This window comes from Terrapene carolina, unplaced genomic scaffold (genome assembly GCF_002925995.2).
Source record: "Terrapene carolina triunguis isolate 2854851 unplaced genomic scaffold, T_m_triunguis-2.0 Scaffold41784, whole genome shotgun sequence".
NCBI lineage: Eukaryota > Metazoa > Chordata > Testudines > Emydidae > Terrapene > Terrapene triunguis.
The window spans coordinates 4,364-15,760 of NW_020706135.1; the positions used below are offsets into that span (position 1 = coordinate 4,364).

The following is an 11,397-nucleotide window of genomic DNA, read 5'->3' on the forward strand; positions in this document are numbered from 1 at the left end:
CTTTCTTTGTTGACTCCATTTTAACTCTTAATTTGAATAGTATCGGAGGAGTTGAAAATTCTTTTGTTTCAAAAGAAAAGTTTGTCATGATAATGAGTGTGTAGACACTGCCATCTTCTGGCACAATCGATGATACACAGAGGTTGTTTTATTAATGCCTGTACTAAAGACAGGTTGGGAAGTATTAACACATACATGAACCTTTAAAACAAGTTATCTTTTTAATTTAAATTTTCAATAGGAATGTGATCAAGTTCATATAGATGATGTTTCTTCTGATGACAATGGGCAAGACCTAAGGTAAGATATACTCTTTCAAAATTTTATTTTTTGCAAAGATTAAAAAAGTTCATTTTACAGGAATAAATTGTATTTATTTTTAATATATTTTGGGTGTTTGCAGTACCTACAGTTTTGCAACTGATGGCTTCCATGCAGCTGCAAGTAGTGCAAACCTTTGTCTGCCAACAGGTGTAAGAGGAGGGGTTGACTGGATGAGGAAGCTGGCTTTCCGTTACAGAAGAGTAAAAGAATTGTATAATACTTACAAGAACAACATAGGAGGTAAGGTTAGGATAAGTTAAAATATTATCAAGTTACATTTGAAGAAGTTACTGTATGGTTATGGTAACTAAGTAATGCTACCTTACAGTACCCTTGGAAACTCCACAGTGGAATTAGTGCTATTAAAATGTAATATAAATGACCAGTCCAGAGTTGTGAAAGATACCCTGCCATTAAGAGTGACTGCTAGAATTTTGCTTCTAGAGGACGAAGGGGGAGACCCTGGAGAATTGTGGTAGCAGCACACTTAGAGTGAAATTCTGGCCCAATTGATGTCAATGGCAAAATTCCAGTTGAGTTCATTGGGACCAGAATTTCATCCTTCAGACACAATTACACAATTCCCACTGATTTACTGGCTGTTCCAACTACTTACAATGTTTTTTAGGAGAGAGGTCAGGTATCCTGCTTCCTCCCCTCTGGTGCCTTCATGCTGAGTCTGACTGGCCTATTCCTCCATCCTGCTCTTTTGGTGGGCTGGGTGGTAGCCACACTCTCTTCCAAATCCCATTGGAGAAGTTCACTGGCAGCCAGCCAGGTCAGTCCACTGCATGCTGCAGCTTTGAAGCTAGAAAAGCTCTTATAGTCCTGCTGCTGTGCCCTTTCATAAACTCTGTAGCAGACCCCCCAGACTCCCATCACCACCACCGGAGGTAACGGTCTTAGTAGGAAACCTCTGATTTCTCACAAGATGATGGCTTCGCTATCATTTACACTCTTGGGCATCCAAGTGCCAGTAATAGCAGCAGTGTTGAAAGAGTTTTTGAGTTCTACTGCTGCAAAAGAAGGCTGAATGAACCCAGAAGATTCCTCCTGTAAGATTTAGAGGGCCAGCCAGTCCCACTTTGAAGAGCCCAGAGGGATAGATCAATCATCCACCCCAAGAAGACATGGTCTTCTCTCCCTTCCCCTGTTCCAAACACGAATGGGAGAGCCCAGGCCTGTGTGATGTTGAGGGTCCCAATGAAGCTCTCGACTATTGTAACAAGACTGACTTCATTTGAGGCTCATTTAGAGAGGAACCTAAACTCAAAACTCACCTGTGAACAAAAATATGTAGGTTTGGCACTGCTTTAGAACCAAGTCCCACTGTCAGAAATGGGAATCATGAGTTAGGATGATGTGGACAGTGAGTTTTAGTCACCATAGTAAACGTTTCACTGAGAATTGGACTGACTTGTATCTTTGCATTTTTATTAGCGAAGAGCATTTACTTACAGGAAAATGAAGCAGTAAGAGCATTGTAGGTGGTGATTGTTGCATGTCTTAAGACCAAGCCACTTAAAATACCTGAGAAGTTAATGATACCTCAAGAAATTGTGCTGTCCAGAGTGTCATATTACCATTATGAAATAGAATTTTTATACATTAAAAATACAGGAAACAAACTGACCTACAGATTTACTGGACATTCATACAAAAGCTCCTAATGTGTCGAGAATTCTCAAGGTGCTGTATTCCATTAAAAAAAAAAAAAGTTTGGGTTACTGAGCCACTGTGCAAGAACCTAAAGTAAACAGGATGGTTGTAATAGAAGGTATCAGTATGAGGGTGGAGTCCATATACCTAGTATGTATTTTTATTTTCCCACCACAAACATAATTTATGCTTTATTGATTATTTAATGTATTCCACCATTTGTGGTCAATTCACATATGCATCCTGCTCCCTCCAACTTTTATAACATTATTTTTGTAACATTGTGGTCTTGTTGACAGAAAAACCAAACTTGACTAAGTTATGATCAGATTTTCAAAAGTGTTCTGCCCGTCACATCTAAGGGGGTCTACAAAAAGGTTGGAGGGAGGCTTTTATAGTTTGTGAGACATGATTAAAGGAAGGATGACATAAAATCTACAAATACTTCAAGGCTGCAACAGCTTCAGATACCAAGGTTGGATAGAAATTATTTAGGCTCCATAACTAGAAGTAATGAGATAATTGGGACTGCATTTCAGTAGGATGTATGATATTAGGCTGTGGATAGTCTTGCAACAGAAGTAGAGGTAGTCTAATTGCTTTGGGGAAAGCACTAGAAAATGTACCATAGGGAAGAAACACACACACACACGCACAACTGGGTATCTAAGCTGGTTATTAATGAGAGCTCAGGTGTCTTTCAAACAAAATTATTTAAGTCCTAGAATCTTAAACATCCACATTACAATAGTGTGGAGAAGTAAAACCCCAATCCAGTCATCACTGAAGTCAATGGGAGTCTATCCATTGACTTCAGTGGATGTATTTTATCAAGCCTTAAAAGCAGAATTCAAAATAGAATAAATTACTGCAAAATCTGCATGTTCCAGCTAAAGCACAGTTTAATTTGTTTGTTTTTCCTTACTCATTTATATACAAGGTCTCCTTGGCCCTGCTAAAAGAGATGCGTGGCTACAGTTAAGAGCTGAGATTGAAGCTTTGACCGACTCCTGGTTGACAAATGCACTTAAATCATTATCAATTATTAGCACTAGGTATGTACTTGCGTATATTGTAAAAACATTAATATTAATTCATTTTATATTAAAAATACAAATACCACAGCAGAATAGCCTTCATAAGTAACAAACTAGTGAATCTGTGAAGTGGAGGGGTGAAACTGCTAAGTTAACAGATTTCAGTTCTTTAAATGTACATTAAAGGGATACTTACAGTTAATGCAAGCCTAAAATGGACACTTCACCTTTAAATTATGTCCTCTAAATTCAAAATCTCTCTATCTTGTGTTTCTGCATAGTGTCTGCTTGTAGAGGTATCTGAGCACTGCACTACATTAGAGCACAAAAGCCCAGAACTCAAAGGTCTCTGTCCATTCCTGCAGACATAATTATGACTCTGGGGGTATGTCTACACTGCAGTGTGAGCCCAGGGTTCAAACTCGGGCTCATACCTAAACCCCCTTCCAGCAACACACAAATTGCTCTGACCCAGGAGCTTAGGGCACCATAGAGGTAGAAGGTCCAAGCCTGCATCAAGCCAGGACCGAGTGTTCAAGCCCTATTGCTTGCAGTGTAGACACAGCCACTAGACTCATGCTCTGGGAGTCCACCCATAGTGTCCCACAGGCTGACTTTCTGTGTTCTGTAGACAGACAAGTTTGGGGGACAGTCAAGTTTTCACACCCTACACAATGAACAAAAGGCTAAAGCAGCCACATTTTGGGAGAGCTCTAGGAAGTCTGGGATATGGGTGGTTGTACTCAGGTTGCATAATGTGGTGTAGACACTGGAGCCACAGATTGGGACCAAAGGTTCAACAGTTCCTAATCTAGGGTTACAAATGAGTGTAGACGCTCAAGCCCTAGGTTAACAAATCCAGGATCTGCTAATGCACGTGCTATTAACCCTGGGTTTACATTGAAATATAAACATACCCTGAGTGGATGTGCAGGTTTTTTAGAGCAACTATCTGTTTAACCAAAGTAATTAAAACCCAGCACTCCCATCCCTAAGAAATAAAAATAACCTTCATTGCTGGTTCTTCAACAATAATATTCACAGAGCAGTACCTGTTCCCTCTGAGCTAATCAATACTGCAAGTGCAAAACCATAGTAATGAACAACATGGTGCCACATTGTCTTCTATTTCAAGAGTAACATGGGTGAGAGATGAATCAGTGTTAAGGGAAAAGAACAACTATTTTAAACATCTACATGTTTTTAATAAACAGCAGCTAAACTGGAAATCTATTTTAGCAGTATCTAATGCAAAAAAATAAAAGTACAAATAATTTATGCATGTGTGTTTGATATACTTATTTCTAAAAATATTATCCACACAGTATTAAAAAAATTGCATTTTCATTTAAGCAATAATGGATTGTTGGAAAATTGTTACCGATTAAATAAAGGCCAGTCAGATGTTTAAATAATTGTCAAGTACACTTCTACCTCGATATAATGCTGTCCTCGGGAGCCAAAAAAAAAAAATCTTACCACGTTGTAGGTGAAACTGCGTTATATCAAACTTGCTTCGATCTGCCGGAGTGCGCAGCCCCGCCCCCCGGAGCACTGATTCACCGCGTTATATCCGGGTAGAGGTGTATTTCATGAATACTGTACATTTATCAATCCTCACAATATCTCTGAGGTAGATGTGTATTAGCTCCATTTTACTGAGGCGGAAGCTGAGACATAATGAGATTACTTCACTTGCCAAAGGTCACATGTTAAAACTGTAGAAGAGCCAGGATTAGAACCCACAAGTTCCTGGTCCTAGCCCCATGTTAACACCAATAGGCTGCACTAGTGTTCAAGCCCTTCCTTATCTGACCTTGTAATAGCATTAAATTCCATTTCTGGTTATATAGTTGCTGCCATCTGAACTCCTCAAAGCCCCAGACTGAAGTGACATAAAAACCTAATCAGTGATGAAACTGGGAAGTTTTACTCTCCCCTCCCCTTGAAAAGATTGCTCTTTCCACCCTTGAAATACTAGGAAGGTGATGTTCAGTTCTGAGGCCACCATTAATTTATAATTCTTGGGTGAGAAAATATGTATTTCTCTATTGTCCCAGTCCTTCCCTTTAAGGCAGTAATGACCAGTCATTTTTCCCCTCCTAACTCTTTTTCATCTGATTGTTCATTAGTCACCAGTAATTGCCTATTTGAGAGTGCTGTTTTGGCAACATTTTTAAAAGCAACTAGTGATTTGAGGTGTTTCAGTTTTTGAGCATTTATTTTGACATCTTAAAGGGAGCCCAGTTTTCACAGCACTGCAGGCCTATGCACTTGCCCAAAACAGAAAAACCTTCCGCCAAAGGATAAGATTTTTAATAAAACGGTTCTCAAGGCTGGTTAAGTGATAGTAATGCAGTTGGATTGACAGTTAATGTCAGGAAATCCTGAATGCCATCCTCAGCGGCCAATTTTATTTAGCAAAATATTAACTGTATAATTTTTTGAACAATGTACCATTATTCAGATTCAACAACTATTTCTCTCCCTTTAGGAGTAACTGTGTAAATGTTTTGGTAACAACCACCCAACTTATCCCAGCACTTGCAAAAGTCCTGTTGTATAGTTTAGGAGGTGCTTTTCCTATTGAAAATATTTACAGTGCAACCAAAATAGGTAAGAAAATTACTCTTTAGTCCTCAAAGACTGCATTTGCTTTATCATATGAAAATATTTTTTCCTTTTATTAGTTATGGATGGATTCAAAACCACTTCTCTGATAGTATGAATATTTAGGTAGAAAATGAATTGTACATTGCCTCAGTTTTTAAGATTTATTGACTGTTTAAAAATTTAAACGTTTGTTTGCTATGAGTACTTCTAATCCCAGTACTTGTCACATTTATATATGGACTATGTACCATCTAAATATATAACTCTGTCACAGGGTGACACTGGCACTTATACAGGGAGCAGGGCAAGTGCACCTGATCAGTATGCTCCAATTAAGAGGGCACCTGGGTGTAGAGCAGAAAAGAGAGCCAGTGAGAGAGAGAGACTGGTGAATCAGAGCAGCCACTGTGGGAATCAGGAACAGGTGAGAGCTACCAGGGACCATGGGACTGTGGAAGGTTCCTAGAAAGAAGCAGAAGGTGGTTCCTGGGGGGAAGGCTGAAGGCAAGAAGAGTGCCTAGAGGGGTTTGCTGGCTGACTTCCCCAAGCTTGGGGAAGCTTGGGTCAGAGGGTAGGAAGAGCCTGAGGGACACAGCCAGGGCTGAAGACAGGGGAGCAATGGAGGGGCTTACCTGCTGACATCTCTAATGCTGGAGGGCTGGATGCAGGGGAACAGAGAGAGGGCATCTCGGGGGGGTTCCCATTGGGAAGAGCAGGATTATTCTTCAGGTGGAAGGGCTGTGGGTCCTGGTACAAGGACAAGGGATGACCAAGAGTCCAGGCAAGGTTGAAGAAGCCAGTACATTATGTGTTTCATCAAACAACAAGATGTCTTGAGTTTTCATGACTGCTTGCACTTGGGTGAGAAATGGACTACATGTTCGGGACTTCTGTTTTAGACCATTTGCACAAGGTTTTATAATAAACCAGCCCCAAGGAGGATATTTATTATAGCAAGAGAACCCGAAGAGGAGTTACTGGGGACTTTGGAAGGGGAAACTGAGGCAGACATGCCTGTCATGCCATGGCCTGCCACAAGAGGGAACTCCAGGAGAGTCGTCCCTCTTACATTCTCCCTACTGAATTTCATCTTTTATATGTTAGATGTACGTTATATAATTCCAGTGAATTCTATGAACCAGCATTATATGAGAGGCCCAGCTAATTTGTATTATAAACTAAGATCTTCATTTCATACACAGCAATTTCAGGCATCCAATACCCTTCAGGTCTTTTAAGTAACTTATAAATAACTTCTTGTAATATATAGTAACAAATTATACTCTTGAAAATGGCAATCTACAAAATAAAATTTAGGCTTGGATTTTCAAAGGTACCTCTAAGACTCCTTTGAAAATGCGAACTAGTGCATACAGAGTGATTCTAGAATATGGGGAAAGAGTGAAGGTTTCCAGCTGATGAAAGGTTGTATTAAGAATTCTTAAATGATTGTGACATTTAGGTCACAGGACAACCCAAGTTTCTATTGAAAATCTAGGGAGAATTTCCTTTAGAATATAATATGGCCTCACTTTTGACTCCTGATGGTTTCAGAAGAACTTGCATCTGGATATTGGAAATCAGATCAAATCCAATTGTGAATTGGGGGAAAATCACCATTCTGGTGACTTTTAAACAGCTAATAATTTGGAAGAGTTCATATCTGACCATTCATCCATTCCAAATTTTAACAAAGATTGATTGTTAAATTCTATCAGACTTCATTGGCAAAGCGTCCTGAATATATTTGTTTTTAGAGTACCATTTTTTAAATGTGCCTTTCAGCAACACAAAGAAAAACTGATATTTTGATAACTTAATTAGCTACGTCATTCCATAATGAGGGGATGCATGAAATCATTTAAAACTTTCTCAAAGAATTAAGTATATCAAATAGCCTAAATTCCATTAAACTGCCAATTTAATAGATATATTTATAGCAACCTGCACATTTTAGACTAGTGTGCAAATTGCACTCAGACTATAGTAAGGTGTAGCACCATTTGCCGCAGGAAAATAGAATTCTTGCCTGGCATGCAGGGGAATTGTGCCCACTGCTCTATCCCTTCTGGGGATGCAATGCACACCACTCCCCTCTCCCCATATCCTTTCAGGTGGGTTGTGCTGCCAGGGTTGTACAAAAGGAGTGGTCCCTGCACTCTGAGCATAGTGTCTGTACTTGGAGCTGGCCCTTAAACTCACTACAATCTGGTCCTCATTCAGCAGTTCCAAAACACAATATTTTCCTAATTAGAAGCCTCCTTTCTTGTCATTGGCTGAGCTGGCTTAATCCAGTCTTGCAAAATGGCACGTTTCTGCCTCATTTCATTCTTCTCCCTAGCTTTGAGTGCCCATCATCCCATAATGACAGCTCTTCCCCCTGCAGTAAATGCATTTTAAATGAAACTGCTACTATCCTTTGGGGGGGGAGGGGAATTAAAATAATCTGCAAGTATTGACATTCAATTTTATGTTTTTACAATAGAAGTAATACCATCCTTCTGTTACAGCCAAAATCTCTACCTAAGGTTAGGAATGAGATCTAATATCAGATAAATCTGCTTAGTCTGACCAAAGGAATTCAACTACTTTTTGGCTGTGAAACAAGCCAAAAGCTGGGAGCTATGAAAAAATGCACACTTTTTAATAGGATTCACTTAACCCTTTGTAAAGCTTCAAGATAACTCACATGATGGCTTGAATAAGTAGTGCGTTGTTTTTCAGGCAAAGAAAGCTGTTTTGAGCGTATAGTGTCCAGATTTGGCACTAACATAACTTATGTTGTGATTGGAGATGGACGAGATGAGGAGCATGCAGCTAACCAGGTAACTTCACTCTGAACTCTTATCTCATTTATCTTCCAGGAAAAGAAAGTTGCTTTGAACGAATAATGCAAAGGTTTGGCAGAAAAGTAGTATATGTTGTAATTGGGGATGGTGTAGAAGAAGAACAGGCAGCAAAAAAGGTAACCTGTCTCATGAAATGTTGGTGTGATACATAGATACTAATGCAAGCCTTTCTGTTTCATTTCTGCTAGTGTTGCACAATGGCAGATTGGCAAATAAGTTAAATATTCAGAGGCACCAAGAGCATGATAAGGCCTACACTTACATTAAAATAAACCATTTGGATTCTAGCATTTGCTTTATGACAATCTGGGTAAGAAATGTACCCCCAAAAATTAAATGAATGTTAAGGGGGAGAAAAAACGCAAATGAACCCTAAGATATAAACAGAAGTAATAAAGCAAGAGGGGTTTTGGTTAAAACAACACGTGGAAATTAGAGCAAGAGCTATTGGAGAGAATGCAGAAAACCAGCAAAAATATTGCGCCAAAGTTCTTCTATCGTGAAGAGAAAAAAACGCCTTTAGAATATACTAGGAGAAACATGATTGATTTTAAACCATAGTTTGTTTCAAGAAACACTTCTGCAAAAGAAAGACACACAAATGTACAGTTTCTTCAAAGTAAAAAATGTTTATTTTCTGCACAGTTTTCTCAGTCAAAATTTGTAAGTGTGACGTATAAGCAAATAAATTGTCAATATTTGAAAACAGAACAAGTTGGAAATCTTTCAGAAGTCAAACGCATTCCACTGTAACTCCCAGTAATGTAGAAAATGTAATGTACTCTGAATGTTGTGCTCTTTGCCTCCTGAGTTATGACCAGAAATACCAAGAATTAGCACTAAGGATAGCAAAACTTAAATCTTTCTAGTATTTTGATGGGTCCTATGTGTTGTTTTGACATTTACGCTGTAGTGGAAACAAAATCAAAATGCTCATTCCAAATGGTTGCTTATAGAGGTGCAGTACTGGTGATGGGTCTGTGCTGAACACAAGTGGTTGGTTTTGGCAGTTTCCAGTTGGCATGCTTCTCTCTAACTGTAGCTGTACTTGCATGAATAGATATGGTTTTCAGAGGAATAGATGAATACAGCAGTTTACAAATAGATCTGAACTGAGCAAAATAAAGGTTCTTCTCTAGCTGACTAGCTCCCTGGAACTAGGTGAGTGTCCAGCAGCAGCCTTCGAAGAGTGATCTGGCATGGGTAGATCTGTAATTCACTATACTGCATCTACCAGCAGACATTGATGTTTCCTGCAGCATCAGTCATCTTTATTTAAACCAGTGTTTTGAAAGTTTCTCTCCAGAAGAGTTTTCCCCCCAGCTGGACCAAAAAAAAGATACTTGTCTGTGTTGCAAAATGTTACATATGAGCCTTTCCTTATTGACTGTCCTATAACCCTTTAAATGAGAATTGAACCTTTTTAATGGTAATAAATGAGTATAAATAAATAGTGATCATCCTTTTTCTAATAAATTTCATAGTAGCAAATGAGCAAGCTCCCCTGGCCAAATGAAGGGAGTTGCATTCAGTGAGTTCTGGGCTATTTCCAGTGTGAACAGTGAAACAGATTATCTGATTATTTCCTCCTAGTTCTAAGAATTAAGCTCAGATCTATTTTGGTCTGATTTTTGTCAGTATTTTACTAACAAACATCAGACCGCAAACATAACATTACAAATATATTGTTGTGAGCTTAACTGTACTTGTTTGCTGTGTGCCTTCTGCTGTAGACAAGGTGTTCATTTTTCCTCACTTTTTCCCCCTAACAAATGCAGCACAACATGCCTTTCTGGAGGATATCAAGTCATTCGGACCTCTTGGCTCTACATCAAGCACTGGAACTAGAGTATTTGTAACTGTGTTCTATAGTTGGCGATCCTTTTTTATATTTCAAGTACACTGAATTTTTATGTGTGATTCGATGCCTCTGGCTTAACACATATGAATTGTCTTAAGAAGGGAAGAAATATTTGGAATGAAAATTCCACAATGAAGAATTCAGATTGCTGAATGGAGTTAAAATGTTAGTGCTACATAAGGAAGCTCTATGGTCTTATATATGCAACATTTCTAACGAATAAAAACCTATGGAGGTTGCTGGTACACACCAAATGAGCCCTAATGGGAGCGAACAAAGGACTCATGATGGCAAAGCACCAACATGCGTTTTCTGACCGACAAGGTGGTGGTCAACAACATTCCTCAATATGGGGTATACTCTCAGCACTGAGGTTTGAACCAGACTTTAGCCTACCTAACCCAGAAAATCTGAATTGGAATGCACTCAGACTGTATAATGACAATCCTGTCTAGACCTGTAATTTGTGTAAATTATTGATGAAAATAATTTACTGTGACTTTATTAGCAGCTGATTTTTGGAAGTGGATGCAATTTTTCTTTTTTTGGAGGGGGTGGGGAAGGGTTATATAATATTGTCTCTTTTATAAGTTTGGCAAACAGAATGTGCATAATGATGTGTTGTGCCTTAAAGACAAGACCGTGTTTGTGTGTTACAATGTAATTTTGGTTAAAAACTATGTAGATAAACAAAAAAAAGTTGACATTTTTTGACATGACCAAATTTCAAATTCAAGTAATCAAAGAGCAGGGCTGCATCAAAAGCATTTAAGTATTTGTTTCAGTAAGAAAAAATAAAGGAAAGTTTGTGGTTTTTATTTGGTTTCTGAATAGTTCCACTGAGGCAAGTTAAGAGGCTTTTGGGAGGCTGAAATGATATTGGGGACCGTTACCTTCAAAGCTAAAACAATTGCTTAACATCTTGAACATCCTTTCTTCATTCTCACATGAGAAAACTAAGAGCCATATTCATTAATTACTTACAAGCTACAGAAAAACCTGCATAGGGAGCATCTACCATTTACACAAAACCAAATTAAGTCTCTTCCATTTC

The 11,397-nt window shown here is 38.7% G+C and overlaps 1 protein-coding gene across 1 annotated transcript; it reads left to right on the forward strand.

Annotated features, from left to right (window-relative positions):
* Positions 1-241: 241 nt before the first annotated feature.
* LOC113405528 (eyes absent homolog 4) lies at positions 242-11,159 on the forward strand (the record flags this gene model as incomplete). The annotated part of the gene is made up of 6 exons (XM_026646752.1): positions 242-300; positions 404-564; positions 2,924-3,038; positions 5,515-5,636; positions 8,498-8,598; positions 10,261-11,159. Coding segments are annotated over 6 exons (639 nt in total), but the record flags the coding sequence as incomplete, so codon positions are not given.
* Positions 11,160-11,397: the final 238 nt, after the last annotated feature.